The sequence below is a fragment of the Hippopotamus amphibius genome, chromosome 4, assembly GCF_030028045.1.
Source record: "Hippopotamus amphibius kiboko isolate mHipAmp2 chromosome 4, mHipAmp2.hap2, whole genome shotgun sequence".
Lineage (NCBI taxonomy): Eukaryota > Metazoa > Chordata > Mammalia > Artiodactyla > Hippopotamidae > Hippopotamus > Hippopotamus amphibius.
The window spans coordinates 146,476,889-146,494,597 of NC_080189.1; the positions used below are offsets into that span (position 1 = coordinate 146,476,889).

The 17,709-nt window shown below is 41.2% G+C and overlaps 1 protein-coding gene across 10 annotated transcripts in view; it reads left to right on the forward strand.

The window, feature by feature from the left end:
- Positions 1 to 12,405, forward strand: part of DAAM1 (dishevelled associated activator of morphogenesis 1) — a 162,536-nt gene extending 150,131 nt beyond the window's left edge. For all 10 annotated transcript variants that reach the window (XM_057731772.1, XM_057731776.1, XM_057731770.1 and 7 more), the window contains 5 exons: positions 925 to 1,032; positions 2,580 to 2,640; positions 5,615 to 5,746; positions 8,404 to 8,574; positions 9,639 to 12,405. In XM_057731772.1, coding sequence (XP_057587755.1) covers positions 925 to 1,032; positions 2,580 to 2,640; positions 5,615 to 5,746; positions 8,404 to 8,574; positions 9,639 to 9,848 — 682 coding nt within the window. In that variant the 3' untranslated portion in view covers positions 9,849 to 12,405. The remainder of the gene's footprint in view (positions 1 to 924; positions 1,033 to 2,579; positions 2,641 to 5,614; positions 5,747 to 8,403; positions 8,575 to 9,638) is intronic.
- Positions 12,406 to 17,709: the final 5,304 nt, after the last annotated feature.

Sequence of the window (17,709 nt, forward strand, 5' to 3'; positions counted from 1 at the left end):
ACTGTTAGACTCGGTGAGGAGTTTTTAAAAGTACCCACACCTGGCCGCACCTCAGTCCAACTAATGAATCTCAGGTTATTCCACTTAGTAAATCTCAGGTTGGCTTATGCATCTGGGGTCCAGGTGATTGTAATGTGCGTCAGAGTTGGGGACAGGGGACCAGACTACCATGGCGTGGCCTCATAGATAGTGTTATCAGACACCCGCCTTTTCAACCCAGGTCAGTCAGGGTTCAGCCCTGTCACCACCGAAGAGGGAGTTGGTTATGCACTTAGGAGCTGAAGTGTTGCTAAAATTAGGCTGTGAGGGTATCATATCCACGATGGCACAGTCCTGGCCCACTTCCAGGCCCGGCCTTGAAATAGGGGGCTTTCTAACTTTCCAGCCATACTTTGCTGCAACAGCAAAACAAATGAGGTCAGAGGGGAAAAATACTATCACCCAGTTGAAAGAAACCTTAAATGAGAATTGCCAGTAATTCCCACCAATGAGTTGCTGTTCTGTACTTGTAGACTTGAAAATTAGCTGTCCTCTTTAGTGGACTGAACATCCCTCACTCCCCACCCCACCCTGCTTGTTGGGAACTCGCAGGTCAGGCCTCGCCTTTGGGTGGATGCACCATGAGGGGATGTCCCCATTGGCAATGGTTCAGACTCATTTCCATCACCCATCACATTACCCAGATTTTAAAGGATCCTCGTTATGGGCAAAAAATGTAATTCTTATCCCCTGCTCTCCCCTCCTGACACATATTTATGTAAATCCCATGAAGGCTCTCCTTTTCTCCCTTTCTCTTAAGAATCCCTGCCTTTCAGGAACCTACAAATGCAGGAATATACCATTCTTGTGGAGTCAGTCACTTGAATATACAAATCATATGCAGATATTAATCATGTTTAATACTCTCTCCTTCTTTAATTGTAGGAACATTACGCTTTTGCACTATCTCATAACCATTGTGGAAAATAAATACCCCAAGGTTCTCAATCTAAATGAGGAGCTGCGGGACATTCCTCAAGCAGCAAAAGTAAAGTAAGTTCTCAGAGTGAATTGTTTCAGTTTTTTAAATCCATTGGACTGGGGGTTAGCCATTGAGATAGCTAGCATCACATGAAGAGGGTCCTTCTGTTTGCTTTCCCCTGAATAGTATATGAAATAAAGTTTGAATCCTATCCAAGTCACTGAGATGTGCTACAGGATTTTGAATATACGGTTGACTCTTGAACAGCGGGGTTAAGGGTACCAACACACCGCCCAGTCCCCACCACACAGCTGAAAATCCAACATATAACTTTATAGTTAACCCTTCCTATATGGGGGTCCTCCACATCTGAGGATTCAGTCAACCACAGATCATATAGTACATAATTATTGAAAAAAATCTGCATATAATTGGACCCGCACAGTTCACACCTGCGTTGTTCAAGGGTCAGTGTATACTTGTTCTAGCTGTTTTGGAATACTCCTGGGTGCAATTTTTAACTTCTACAAAACCTAATTTTCTGAGTTATGAAGAGTCTAGGGGAGCAGTGTGGTTTCACTAGTAGTTGGAAAGGGTGGTGCTCTTAAAATACAGGTGGGAGCACCCTTAGTTAAATGAGGATACGAGGATACGTTTTTAAGCAAATAGAAGTCCTACAGGTCAGGGTGTTGCTAGTAATTTTCCCATATGCACACACTCCCGAAACCAAGCAACCTTTTAATGGAAGGCAGTCTTTATGCAAATGAAGGAACTAAAAATAAAGTGGAAAGTCGCCAGACTTTTCCCACACACTTCACACCACTATTCAGAGACCGTGAGGGGCAGGCACGTCACCTTACCGCTCTTCCTGCTTCCTTTTGCCCCCCTCCCCCTTTTTTAAAAAACATATTTAAACTGCATCTTTTTGCAGTGATTTTTAAAAATCTGATGAGCAGGCTAATGTCTTCCCTTTGTAGAGTTTGGTAGAAATGTACCATGTAAGACATGAAAATGTTGAAGTAAATGAAGTATCGGTGAATTTGTTTACATGTGAATTCTTTGTGGGAATTAAGTTACAATCTCTAATATTTAAAAGCCATCAAATAAAACGTATTATGTGAGAAACCCAGGAAACTTTCTCTGTTTAAAACTTTAAGAAAAATCATCGTTGATTGAAATGTAGGCCATCACCTCGTAATATTCATACTACCAAAGCTGTCATGAAAAGCAACACAAGTAACAAGAGCTCAGCACACACGTGATTGTGGACCAGCTGTTTCCTTCCCTTGTGCAAAGGGAGCCACACGTGGCAAGAAATTTATTTCCATACAGCAATGTGCTTAAGTGAGATTTTTGTGAGACTGAAACACGATGTATTTCTATTCTGCCCTTTTAACCTACATATATTATACCTGCTGGCTGTGGAAAACAAAAAACATACTTCCATACCTAAATTTCATAAGTTTAAAATGTTGCTGTCAGAGTTCAGATGTGTATTTTAAATATTGAAAATAAACTAGTGTGCACTTCCAAGCATGAAATATTTAAACTCATCATATATATACTGCAATAAGTGTAAGTCCCATGTTGGTTACTAAAATGTTGCCATTTGTAACAGCATGACTGAGCTGGACAAAGAAATAAGCACCTTGAGAAGTGGCCTGAAAGCAGTAGAGATGGTGAGTATCTGCTTCTTGCTCTAATTCCCAGTCCCTTCACTCTCTGTGGTGCTGGTGATGGTGTCCAGCGGAGGAGTTGCTGGTTGCTTTGTCATGTGGCGTGCTGGTATAAACGTTTATTGTTTAAAAAAAGAAAAAGTTAACAACGGAGAAGCAGAGGCAGGCTGTGTTTAGCCTGGTGACGCAGTGGCGGGCAGCAGGATGTCATGGGGGCATCACGGGAGCAGGAACTGGGAAACTGGAGCCAGAGTTCCACCACTTTCCTACCTGTGAGGCAGGACTCATGAAAGTGGATCGGGCTAGAGGATCTTCAAGGTCCTCTCAGTGTCCCTATTCTCTTCATAAATGATGTTTACTCTCAGTGGAGCAATGGAACTTCTCTATTGTCTTTAGGTCTTCCTTTGGGGATTAATTTTTGATCACCTTAGGGGACAGTCCATGCTCAAGTCAAGGGGATCACGATGACAGAATCCTTGCCATCTCCAGGTGTTACAGGGGCCGGGAGCAGTCAGTCCAGTTCACCTCCTAAGGTGCCTTGAGGAGGAAGTGGGGATTTAGGTTAGCCTGAGGCTTAGGGAATGGGCTGGTGTGTGTGAGAGGAAGCTTCTCTTCTGGGTCAGATGAACTTTGAGCTGTAGCTTAGAAGGAGGTAGGATGAACTTAGGTACAGAGGAGGGAGGCTGTCCCCAGGCATACAAGATGACCTGGGCCTGGGCCCCATGGAAGGAAGGCAGGCCAGAGTGCTGGAGCCGGTGGACTTAACTCTGCGTGGATACTGCACAGGGGCGCCTCCAGGATGGGGGCGGGTTGGGGTGAGAAGCCTCGCTTGGGGGAGCAGACAGAGCTCTGGCTTGGCACTTGGTGAAGGAGGCTGGTTGGCAGGCAGCTCGGGAAGGTGGCCCACAGATCATTTATTACTAATGCCAGGGGGACCCTCCTTCTTATAATCATAAAATTGTGCTGTAGAAAGTAGTTGACTTCATTGAAGAAATAGCTCTAATAAAAATTCAAGTCACAGTATCTAACCTTTTCTATTTTTAATAAATTAAGGAGCATGTAAGGTTTTCTTCTTTTGCTTATTTTAGGGGAGAGGGGTGGGGTGGGTCGCTGTTTAAAAAGAGCAGGAGAGGGCTTCCCAGGTGGCGCAGTGGTTAAGAATCCGCCTGCCAATGCAGGGAACACGGGTTCCATCCCTGCTCCAGGAAGATCCCACATGCCGCGGAGCAACTAAGCCCGTGTGCCTTAAAAAAAAAAAAAAAAAGAGCAGGAGATGAACCGAGTGCACTCTTTTTCCAGCTCCTGTGGGCTGAGAGACAGTGAGTGAGCATGAAGGATGGTCCTCGGCTTTCAGAGGCCAAACTGGATAAGGGTGGTTTGGGACGAGGCTTGTTTTATAGCCTTCACTCTGCTGCCATTTCCTCCCAGTAAAAAGCTCTCTTGAAACTAACGTGGCAGTTATGACAGTCCTAAAGCCTGATAATGGATGCTCTGACCCCTGCCTCTGAGCTAGTTCAGAGCAAGGGTGAGAGTGGGGTCCCAAAGAAGTTATGTGTTTAGGGGGTTTATTGAGGGTTGTTTTGCTGAACTCTCTCCAGCCCCTGGGTCATACAGGCCCACACACTCTTCATAAGAAAGGGTCTACAGAAGCCCCCACCACCCCTGGCAGCTTAAATGTGAAGAGGAAGGAAATATTGGGAGGCAGACTTTAACCTGTCCAAATATTCATGTGTCCCAGTTGTGCTTTGCACAAATTGACCATATTGTTTGAAGGTATCAGATGGAATTCTTATGAAATTATACTTTCATGAAACACTTCAAAATTGCTTTTACATCTCTGCATCTCACACATACATACACTCCCTTTCCATTCAAAGAACTAGAATCGTGGCAATTTCTTTTCATCAGAGCAAGTTTCATGATTTATAAGAGTTTCCACTTTTATTTCGTTTGATTCCCATGAGGATGTGTATATTGCCCTCCTTTTATGAGTAAAGAAACTAAGGCTCAGGCTACTTGCCATGGATAAGAACCAAATCAGCAGTAGAGCTGAATCAGAACCGGTGATCTCTACCCTCCTGCTTGTTAGACTGTCTGCCAAAGCAGTTATGGAAGAAAATAGAGATCTAGATTAGGTCAGTGAATATACAGAATGATTGTTACTGAGACCCCGGAGTCAGGCAGACGTGAGTTCAAATTTTGGCTCTATCACTTATCAGCTACTTGACTTTGAGCAAAGAATTTAATCCTTCTGAACCTCAATTTATGTGTCTGTACAATTGGGATAATAATGCCTCACTCACGGAAACTTTGTGGGATGAAATAAGAAAATGCATCCGGCAGTGGTTGAAATTATTATTGAAATTGATTTGAATAATCTGTGTTCATCATCCTGGTAATGGAGACGATGGGTAATTAATAAGACACTAATACTCCTACTTGTCTGCTCACAAAATCCAAACGTTATGGATTTGATGATGAGAAGAAAAATGACATAATGGTGCTGAACGCTACAATGGAAATTCTACTGACCTAGATATCACAGCTTAGGAAATAAGTAGACTCGGCAGAGATGGAAAGAAGGAAAAAATCAAAAGTACCAGAGTTCTGAGCACAGAATATCAACAATCAAATTCCCTTGCTTTCAATTCAATTTGCTCTCCATTATTTGTTTAACTTCTATTAATTTCATCCAAATGCTAATCTACTTACATTCTAAAGCCAGTATACAAAATCACACTGATAAAGTACTTGGATGATTGGTTAAATTGCATTTTGCAAGTGTGTGTGGGCACATGGGCATGGCTCTGGCAGGGTGGGCGGAGGGGCAAGGAGAGCTGGACTGTCATAAAATGTTTCATATTAGTTTTGAAGTGTTTGCCATTCTGACTTATTAAATTTGAGGCATAAGGAAAATGAGACAAGGTGTATCTGCACGTGAATCCTGCGCTGACATTATCTACTTCCTGTGTTTAAGGAGCTGGAATATCAGAAGTCTCAGCCCCCACAGCCTGGAGATAAGTTTGTGTCTGTTGTCAGCCAGTTCATTACCGTAGCCAGCTTCAGCTTCTCTGACGTTGAAGATCTTCTAGCAGAAGCTAAAGACCTGGTAAATTTCGCCTTGTGCACTGAGTGTTTCTTGACAGGGCTGGTACTTTCAGATATAAGTATACTTTCATTTCTAGGACTGTGATCAATTGAAACACACCCTTTCTGTCTAACTGGCCTGTGTTGCTTTTAGGTTAATAAGATCTTGAAGTATCTGGATGGTGTAAAACAAGTAAATACTTAGATAATTTTCTCTTGGTTGTTATTGGATCAAAGTAATTATCTCTGGGAAACAGAAAAGTGTAGATTATGAAAACCAAGGGCAGGATGAAAGGTAAGATCAGGTGTGCCCGAGGCCTTGTGCTTCAGAAACTTACCTGAGATGCTTACCCGAGAGAGAGACTTAGGAGGACAGGATAGTCCCTCTTTAAATCTCTAGAAGAGCTTACTAAATGATAGGCACTTTAATTCACAGCCTTGTTGCAAAAGGCATATTTTTAATAAGACTTTTTTAGAAAGTGAATATTGGTATTACAAAATCTTGTTTTCCCGTAAAGGAAAAGTTTTCATTGGCAAATAACCAACACCTTAAAATCCCCTTGCCATGTCTCTCTGTCTGTCTCTCTCTGCTTAATTCCTCTTCCACAATTCATACACATTCACGTCCATGTACACGTTCTCTTATCCCCTTCTCATTGTTAATAGCCGACGTTACGCTGCTACCCACCCTGTTGAGTTCCTCCGCACCGCCCATCTCTCAGTTGCGACAACACTCTTGCTTTAACTTGAACCTTTCCCTTGAAGCTTGAGTAATGCGTCTCATTTTGCTGTGGCCCCTGTTCAGTTGTAGATATGGGTGATGGTGTGTGCAAGTATACACACCTACTGCTTAATGTTCAGAGCAGAATGGGTTAAGATACATTAGCTAATCTTGACATGAAACCCCCCCTCCAATGTTATCAAATAAATGGAAGACAAGGTATGTTTGACCGCTGCTAGAAGTCCAGCCCCCGATACCCCTGATTGAAATCAGTGAACTGATGTCAGCAGCCTCCACTGTGATGGCCCCCACCTCAAACCAGGCGATACACTACCTACTGCAGCAAGGGCGCAAACATTTTTCTAAGAATCAGGGGAATAGCTAATTTTTTATTCATACACACCCTACTTTTTTTTTTTTTTTTTTTTTTTTTTTGTAATTTTAGTGTGGGAACTTTAGTCTGGGACTACTTTTCTTCAGATTTCTAAGACTAAAATATACATGACTTCATCGTCACTAGAATTCCTAGATAAAAAGATCATTCAGGATGGCTTGAAGTGCATGAACTTGAATGTTTTAGAAACTCAATTGTAGGCTATCTATTGCTGTTTTGTTCATACCAGAACTTTTGGAAATTAGCTTGTAAAACCATGGAGCAAGCTAAAGCACTGTGTGTGGTGTGTGAAGAATGTTGTATTTTTCCCTTAAGAGCTTAGTTTCTAATATTTCCAAATAAGTAAAAGATTGAGAATGCCTCGGTGAAGAGAAAAAGAACATTATTAAAAATTTAAAGATAGGAAATACATATATAAAGAACAATTGAAAGTTGTCTTAAGAATAAATGTTGAAAATATTTCCTTTATGTAGATAGTATTGCCAAAATATCAGAAAAACGTAATATATTAAAGGCAAGTAATGCAAGAAAAATCAAAGCAATTAGACCATGAAGTATTTATGCAATCCTCTCCAACCCGAGTTTCTAAATGTGAAGAAAATGAAAGATCTGGAAATTTTTAAGTGGTTGATTGGGCATAGGGAGTGAGAATTCGTTCAACCTTGAAGCTAGAAACACCGTCCTTTGTAGTTTAGGCGTAATAGTATTAGATCCTAACAGAAGGAGGTATAGTTCTAAAAAACAACTTGACTGGCACTGAACAGGATTTGAATGGTCATAATAATGCTAAGACACTTGAAAGCATACTGTCTCGAGTTATGAAGCTCACTACCAGAAGAATTGAAAACAGAAATGTTACAACTAGAAAGACTGGCTATGCTATTTTGTTGCCATATATATTTTTTAACTTAATTTTTAAAAATTCTCCCTTAATATTTTGCATTTTATCTGTTTTTAAAAGATTTGCCTTGAAAGGGGTTCTAAAACAAAGGATTTAGAATAAAATTGCATTCTCAGTCATGAATTTTGGGTTGCCTTAATGATTCCATAATCAGTGATTGTTTTCTAATTGAGGCCCAGGAAGTATAGTAATACCAGCATTATTTATGATTAGGAAAAACAGCTAAGAAACACTGTATCCCATTTGCTTTTGATATTAACCACATGGCACCAATAAATGGTATTAAACTACTTCAAAGAAAAGTTAAAAGTACAAGTTTCCTTACCCCTGCTGTGTTTGCTATTAGTTTTATGTCCGAAGTGCTCTGCCCTGTGATATTCTGCTTTCTTGTTTTTACTACTGTTCAGTTAATAAAAAAAAAAATCATAGGATGCAATCATAGACGTTAAGCTGAAAGGAGGTGGACAAGAATGAATGGTTTCCCAAGTCATGGAGTATTAAATTTTTTCCTTTAGAAACGATTGTTAGGTAAATATAGAGGTAGATAAATCCAGCGAGTTATGTTTGACTCAGTTGAAGCTTTAGCTCCTTGAGAGATTGATATTTACGTGATCATGGTATTCTTTTGGAACACCGAACTTCTTAAACCCTTCTTTTTTGCAGTTTACTAAAGCAGTGAAACACTTTGGGGAAGAGGCCAGCAAAATACAGCCAGATGAGTTCTTTGGCATTTTTGATCAGTTTCTTCAGGCTGTGTCAGAAGCCAAGCAAGAGAATGAAAACATGAGGAAGAAGAAGGAGGAGGAAGAGCGCCGAGCTCGCATGGAGGCTCAGGTAAGAGCGTGGTTAACCGGCCAGTTCCACCTCTTGGAAGTTCCACTGCCACATCTCCTTGGTTTTTAGGAAGCGCTCTGATGCTGGCAGGAAGGAGGGCATCAAAGTCCTCTCTGGAATGCTGCGGGAAGTTTCCATCGGTATAAAGTTTCTCGTGGGCAATGTGGCAGTCTATATCCAAAGCCTAAAAAATATATATCCACATCCTTTGATCTGGAGTTCCACTTCTTAGAAATCAAAAGAAATAATCATGCATTTGCACAAAGAGAGAGGCAGTCTTTATAATAAGCCCTAACCTGGAACAACCTAAGTGTTTACCAACTGGGCATTCGTCCTAAATGATATAATAGCTACATAGTGGACTGTTTATGTAGTCCTTAAAAGTCGTGTCTTTAAAGAATATTTAATGATGTGAGAAAGCTTACAGAATTGTTTCTATGTGAAATATTTGTGTGTGTGTAGAATAAATGTTACTAGTGGTGGGATATACCCCAGAAGGTTCATAATGGTTATCTCTTGATAGAATTAAGGATTATTTTTCCCCTTTTGTTTATTTGAATATCTGAATTTTCTATAATGTATGCATATTATTTAGCTCTTTTAACAGTAACTCTTGCATCACGGGTTCCAGGCATTCACGGTAGATACAGGCTTAGCCTTTGATGTCAGGAACTTGGCCTAATGAGCATTTGCTTTTAGTGTCTCTATACCAAAGAGGCCAATATTGGGGGTCTATTTAATAGTGATAACTTTCTCATTCCATCATAGACATATGAGTAGCCTCGGTTGCTCTCTTTTTAACCTGAATATCATGAGGTTTACCCAGATTCTAGACGGCAAGAATCTAATCACAAAGTGGTGGTCATTTTTTCTATTGTCCCTTGCTTCTGTGTTGAGCCCTCACAGCCCAGTCACCCTCTCGTGACATCCAAGGGGGCTGGCCGCTGTCGGCAGACATGGCTCAGTGGGCCTGAAGCGCTGCCACGTTCCACAGAGCTCGTCTCCACCGAATACCAATACACGCTATTTCGACACTTCTCTAAGTGGTTGCTTTCCATTCGCAGCTCAAGGAACAGCGTGAAAGGGAACGGAAGATGAGGAAAGCGAAAGAGAACAGTGAAGAAGGCGGAGAGTTTGATGACCTGGTGTCCGCTTTGCGCTCAGGAGAAGTGTTTGACAAAGACCTTTCTAAACTGAAACGGAATCGCAAGCGCGTTACCAACCAGATGACGGACAGCAGCCGGGAGAGACCGGTCACAAAACTTAATTTCTAACTTCCCTTGAATACCTTTTTTTTTTAGAAAGCTCATTAGCGGCCCTTTGAAGTGACTAGAACTTTTCATTACACTGCCTTGCAATCCAAACAGTGGCAATTTCTCCTTTCATCTGTGAGGGAATGCGTGAATGTGTGTGTATATAAATGTGTGTGTGTGTATATATTAAGAAATGTATATAGAAGTCTGAGTGTTGTCTGGAGACGTATATGTTTGGTTAAAAAAAAAAAAATCTATGTTTATGTATGTGCTCAGAACCCCTTTGTGTATGCATTCATATCGAGTGGTTCACCTTCTTCCCCTGAACACCGTGACTGTTCAGAAGCACAATACTATCTCCTCAAAGAGATACAGAGACATTCCCTAGAGTAAAAAGAAAAAAAGCAAAAAAATAAATAAAGCTTGAGAAATATTTTATGGTTTCCAAGCTTGATATACTTTGAAATTATTTTCATTGGTGAAAGTGGTGTTGGAAAAATATAGATTTAAAATGGTTTTTGATAGTTGACGATACGGTGCTGGTGCATCGCAGCAGTAGCGGATAGGACCAGCGTAGAATTTCTGACATTGGTATGGGGATGCAGTCTGTGAATGTTTATTGAGAACATCTTGCACACCATCTGAATTACATAGAATGTCAATCAGAGTTCTTTTATCTGTTTAAAACTTGGACATCAATTTTTTCCCCTAATTTCATCGAGTTCTCTGCCAAGCACTCTTGATGATTTCTTTACATTGCTTTTGGAAAGAACACTATTTATCTAAATGCAATCAATGCTCTTGTTAAAGGACAAAATTACCACAATGTGCTTGTTTTCCTAACAGTATAGATCTATAAACTTTAAAAATAATTTCCCACCCAAGACCTAAAAGGAGGAATTCTCTGAAGGGATAAAAATTATTTTTAAAAAAATTTTATGGGGTGCCTTTTTTTTTCGTTTTTTCTTTTTTCTTTTTGGTATTTTCTGTTTTGTAGGACTAGCTGCATCTTCTGTAATTATAGGTCTGGAATAAAGGACACTTAGTGAATGCACAAAATTTCAACACCACCAACAGAGATGCCAAGAGCTATTTATCTCTAACTATGTTCAAAGTGGTTTGCTGTTTATATGTTGTCATTTTAAATTGTGTGTCAGTAACACTACCTGTAAAATTTCAGTCCAAAAGATAAAGCTCTCAGGGAGAAATGAATAAAAACAATGAATATTAGAAAATAAGATATAGATGCTTACCATTAACCTACCAACTCTTAATATCCTTAAATTATATGATATATAAAGAGGACTGTTACTTTTTTTTTCTTTTTCTTTTTCTTTTTTTTTTTTTTTTTTTTTGCTTTGCTTTATTTATTTGTCGTGAGGGAGGGGAGCTAAGGTTCTCTATGTTCTTTCCATCGATCCTGTTGTGGTTGGGTTTCCTGTGGAGAGAGTAGTTTGTCCAATTGCACTAGAACATTGTTTACTCACTAAATTGAGTTTTTCAGTCAATTAACGAATATTTATTGAAACACCTACCATGTGCCAGGCATAGTAGGGCTACAATGGTAAGCAGGACAGAGCCTCTGCCCTCAAGGAGCTTATGCTCTAACGGGGATGGTTAAGGGGCAGAAAGAATACCAATGCGTGCGCTGTACAGGAATTGTGCTATTTAAAAATAATTTGTATAAACTATAATGCCTAGCGCAGATGCCAAGGTCTCTGCGCTACGTGAAAGCTGTGAAATAGTGCTCTAAGAGTTGGCAAGAGCCGTGGTTTTATGTTTTGCCCCCTTCATTGCAAACTTAGCGACTTTCTACACATTATATGGAAGTAAATGACTCTAGCAAATAAAACAGTCACAAATACACAGCAGACGTCACGCTCCCCCCAGCTCCTAGGTCCCAAGGTCTGCAAGTACACCACATTAAAGGTGCAGACGAGACTTCACGCAAAAAAGTTTGGAGGTGAGAAGGGGTGGGATGTGCTAGTGGGTTTGTCTATTCCTTAACTAAAGTGCCTCTATATATATTCTTTTCTATTTAGAGTGGGAGAAATTTGATCTGGCTCAAGTTTGGAACTGTCTTTTGAAAATGGCTTTGTTTTACAGTTTAAGGAATGGACAAGTGGAGGGAGAGTCACATAAAGGAGCAAGTTTGTGTAGCATGTTCCTCTCGCCCTTGTTAATCATCCTCATTTTGGTGTGGCCATCCTGGTAGGCCTTCTTTGCCATTTCCATTTTTCGTTTCTTTCCCCGAAAGCTGTGTGCAGGTAATTCCATGTGCCATTGTTGAAAAAAAACCTACTTTTTAGATTGGTGCTGGTGTAAGTAGCCACTTTTTCTCTCTTGGGTGTGTATTTTTAAAGTTTTTTGTTTGTTTTTTTAAATTAATGCCAAAAAGAAAAAGCATAATTTGTAAACTTAATTATATGTCTTGTATCTTATTAGCTTAGTAGTTGGAACCACTTAGTCTTTAGGTGCAAGACTGTTGTTATAGTACCAAGAAAAAATGTTGTATGTGTTATGAGACTGTACATTTTTTTTAAATAGCAACATGCAATAAAGAGATGAATTCATTAGGTGTATGTATATAGTTTCTATGAGTTATTGAAATAGCATTATCAAACTTCTTTGCACTTTCCACCATTAAATTTAAATATTACACGTTGTTTACTAAATCAGAAATGACACACTTTTTTAAACTTGTACATGCTGCGCCTAGAGAAGTATAGTTTTCGGCTGTGGTCATATTCAGCATGTCCACGGACTACCATATACTACCTCTTTCTGTACCTAATGTTTCTTGTATAACTCTATATGCGTTAAACAGTTTCATGGTGGAGCTCCTGGTGAAATTATTCAGCTGGGGAGACAGAAGAGAATCTCTAATCTCTACCATCAAAATCTTTTTCATTTGGAGTGTTTCCTTTTAAAAAATTAATTTCTGATATAGGTCAATATGGGAAGTGTCACCTGTACAGAGGAAGGAGTATGTATTATATCTTCTGAAAATTGGGACTCTCTCTTGGCCTCCCATCACTGTGGTTTCCTGGCCATCCTCCACCCAATTTGAAGTCAAGCTGAAAACAGATCATCCTAGTGGTTGCTTGGGAATCCAGGCTCTTCTGATCTTGAGAATGTACTCATGATGTTCTTATAATTAATAACCTTCTTGTTTTTCATCTAGTCCCTGGATACCCGCATAGGATCCAAAGGCTACTTTGTTCTTTTACACTGGCATTCAGATGGGAGAGATCCTTCTGCATGGTAGGCAGATTTTAAATTCCTCCCTACAAACGGAATATATCATTGCCTATGTATACATCTGAGTGCAGCGAGCTACATACAGAACCACCTGGGCCCTCAGCTGCCCTTGGTGTATTGGTAGAAACAGAAAGAAAGCTGAAACTTGCAGATCAGTATGCTTATTTGTATGTCTTCGGTGTTCCCCAGAAAATCATCACTGGGGAAAATGTGCTTGTCAGGGGGGTGAAGCTCTACAAACCCTCCAGGATTCTGCCCCTTTTCTATAACTTAACACAGGTTTGTCAGGCAAAAGGATAATCTTTGATAAACTATTTTGGACACAATTATTTAAATGGTCAAGTTCTGAAAGGGGGAATTTTCTGTGACTTTTTAAATAACAACACCACCTGTTTCCTATCGTATGGAGAACCTAAGTTAAGACCTCCTGAGGTTTAACAGCTACTCAATACCATTCAGTTCCAGAAGTGTTAGCTTCAATTAGCACCATTGGGCTGTGTGCGGAGAGATTCCAAGTCGGGTTTTTGCATCGGGGTCATTCATCGACCATCACTGTGTGGAGTTGGGTGCTCGTTTTCTCCATGTGGGCTAAAGCTCTATACCCCTGTTCCCTCTATTCATAGGAACTCTCCTGAAGTCTGAAAACCTTTTGAGTCCATAATTAAGAAATGGCTTGAAATCTATAAATTCTTTACCTTGGAGAAAGCTTGGAACCCGTGAAGGAAGGAAATTTATAACAAGTTTCATGTTTTCCATAGCAAAGACCAGTCAATTACTTTTCATTCGTCTTGTCAGGAAAACCTCAGATCTAACCTTTGGCCTCTTCCCGGCATGCTTTTGTCCACTGCAATCAACTGTGTGTTGCCATGGTATCAAACAAACAACACGGACACGAGATTGCACACTAGAGGGTTTTGACAATGGAGATCGTTATTTTAATCAAACCTTGATATGTTTTTGTTTTTCATGGGAAAGAGAAAGATTCCAAAGTATAATTTTCCCATGTCATTTAAATAAAGCATGTGTTCTCTCTGCTGCTCTGCCTGTGGTTTCTTTCACTGGGAGGAGGAAGACAGGCAATAGTTCTGTACTGCTCTTCGGTACCATCTCCCGTTTCGCTTACACCCATCATGGTCATGTGGGGACGTTTCTGTGGCAAAGGAAGGTGCAGTCCCCCAGTGCTGAGCATCTCTTGTGTGCTTGCCCTATCCTCCCATCCCGCCTCCAGTGTAAAGAAACTTTCCTAAGTCTAGCGAGATTGGGGGGCCACCCTGACTCTCCAGGGATGGGAGGGGTGCCTGGAGAGGAGGTGATTGTGAAGCTGAGCAATGACTCAAGGAGACAGGACAAGTGAGAGAAGGAGGTGTCTCTACCAGCTGCTTAAGAAGAGAAAAGCCCCTGTGTGCCTGGCTGCACACTTCCCTACCAAACCCGCCGGGGCTGCCCGCCTCCCTTGCACACACCCCCTGAGCGAAACTCTCTTTGTTACCGTATGTGAATACACTGGGGAAGTCAGAGGGCACCATCTGGGTGTATCTCAAAAAAAAAAAAAAAAAAAAAAACACCCTTTGAGACTTCAGCCCAGTCTCTAAAGCTCAGGATTGTCTTAGACCAATAGGACCTTGCTGTCCATGTCTCAGCTCTTTAGTAGCCCGGGGTGGAGTGGGGGGCGGGGCGCGGAAGCAGACGGAAGGGCTGGTCACCAGTGAACTCGTCGTGCTTCGGCAGTTTAGGTCATAAACGTTTAGGATTTCCAGATGAAGATAGTTTCTGCAGGTTGACTGTCATTAGAATGCTCACAGGAAGAGCTTGCCCTCCCTCCCTCCCATTCTTCCTTTCCTCAAACCAGTTTCGTTAGTCACTCCACCAGCATAAAGACCTCATTATCTGGAATTCTCTTAAAAGCCGCTTGCAGAAAACAGCCCGCCTATCGCCTTGAATGTGAGATATTTGACCCTGAAATGCAGCAGCTGTTTAGTGACCTGACATTTTTATAGCTGGTGAGTTCACACTAAGAGCTTGGCCTTCCAAGTCTGCTAGAGGCACAGCTAGGAAGGGTCAGGCCGGCCCTGTCTCACTGGGTCGCTGCTAAAGGATTAATGCAACAGTGGGGGAGCCCCTACCACACGATCTGGAGAAATGATGCTTCGAGGGAAGCTGGTGTTGCTTTTCCCTCACTAGCACGTGGCGCAGGTGACCCTGATCACTCCTGGAACAGTTAAAACATTAAAGTACTCCCCACAGGAAGCTGCTCCCTAACTTCCTGGCCCTGATTTCTAAGCGACACACTAATACCTGATCCCTCTAAGTTGTCTGTTGCCTCCGGAAGTGAGCCAGGACCCTCATGAACCGCCTCGATGCCTTCACTTCCCTTTTGGGGAGCCGGGCAGAGCAGTTCTACAACTTCCCATAGTGGGATGCGTGGTCCTGCCTCTGAGGTCCTTGTCTCTGGGTGCCAGGGATTCAATGCAGCCAACTTACTAACTAGAATTAAACACACTGTCCTGATTGCACTGTCCAGCAGTCGCACAATCGCTTAGAGCAGATTGTGTTTCAGCAGCGAAGAGGCTCATTCCAGGGTTTTCTTTTGTTTTACAGACAGCCATGGTAACGCAGATGCTCAGAGCCCCATCGAGGCTGCACCAAAACCACATGCATTGATTTAGTCATAAAACCAACGTATACCATTCACGTGGCTTTTTCCTGTACAGGTTTCGGTGACCTAGGAAGAGTGAAGTTGGAAGAGGAAGAAGGAACAAATCACACTCACTGGATGGGTCCACTGCTGTCTTCACGGGAGTGGTCACAGCTGGAGTGCTGTGTTTGCCCAGACACTGCATTTTAAATGCAATAAAAACGCATCCCGGTGAGGAGGTTTAAAAACTGGCTCAGAAGCATCCACTGACAGAAATCCTTAGCTCGCAAAACAAATTATGAAGGAAATACAACAGCTGGCCTCAAATATTTGAAGGGAGAGAAAATTTATTCTGTGTTTCACCAGAAGGCAGGGCTGCAACTGATGGGTGAAAGTCACCCACACACTGATTTCACATTTCCTAACCTGTAGAGAACCTCCAAACTCCTTTAATTAACAGCAATTGGACAGGCTGCCTCATTAGAGTCTGAGTCCACCCATCCTTAGAGGCATTCATATCTCGAGACTGAATGACCATCCATCCCATCAGGGATGCTGTCAGAAGTGTAGGACTAAATGGCAGGTTGGAGAAATGATTAACTTCTTACTTGGAAATAATTTCACACTTAACTGTAAGAATAAAAATATCATAGAGAACACCCTATCCCCTTTTCCCAGATTCACTTATTGTTAACATTTCACCCCATTTGCTTCATTTGTTCTCTTGCTCTGTGTGTGTGTGTGCGCGCGCACGCGTGTGTGTACATTTTTTTCCCTGAACCATTTCAGGGTAAATTGCATGTATCATGGCCCTTAATTCGTAAATATTCGTGCATTCCTAAGAATAGAGATATAGTCTTACATTACTTCACTACATTTATCAACTTTATAAATTTATACTGATAATTATATCTAATCAACCATCCATGTTCCAATTTTGTCAGCTGATATAATAATGAATGTCCTTTATAGCATTTCTTGCCTCCAGAAAAGGATCTAGTCCAAGATTCAGATATTGCATGTAGTTATCATATCTCTTTAGCCTCTTATACTCTTCAGCCCTTGTCTTTTATGACACTGACATTTTTGAATAGTCCTGTGGATGGCAGAATAATGGCTGCCACAAAGATGGGCATGTTCAAGCCCCCAGAACCTAAGAATATATTACCTTACACGGCAAAGAGGGCTTTGCAGATGTGATTAAGGATCCTGAGATAGGAAGTGTAGCCTGTGTCATCCAGGTGGGCCCAATGTAATCACAACGGTCCTGATAAGAAAGATGCAGGAGGGTTGAAGATGTGAGGACAGAAGCAGAGGTTAGACTTATGTGACTCTGTCTTTGAGGATGGAAGGGAGCCACCAGCCAAGGAGTACAAGTCCCCCCACCTATTTTTTTTTAACTATAGTTTTCCATTTTTTGTGTTTGATGTTTCTTTTTTTTAGAATGAAGTTATACATTCTCAGCTGGAATACATCATAGCTGGTATCAAGAAATCACATCTGGAGGCACACAATGTCTGTCCATCCCTCATAAGTGACATAAATTTTGATCACACAGTCAAGGTGTCACCCAGTTTCTTCTCTGTGTAATTACAGGGTTTGGTTCTCTCTTGCAATTAATAAGCAGTCTGCTCCTCATGAAAATATCCCCATAGGTTTAGCACCCATCAGTGATTTTTGGCTGAACCAACCTTTACTATGATAATTGCAAAATGATTATATAGTTCAGCTCCAATACTCTCTCCACATGTACCAGTTGGCCTCAATATTCTACTGTAAGCAAGACCTCCTCTGCTGTTAATTTTCTGTGATGAACATAGATTCAAAGTCTTATTTTGCCCAGTGGTTTGTAATTTTTTTATGTTCAAATTGTTCTAGATTTGACCAAGGGGAGCCCCTTCAGGCTTGCTCCTATGTCCTTGTAATATATCCTATTTTTAAAAAGCATTTCCAAATTTTTTAACAAAACCAAAATTTCCAGGTTTT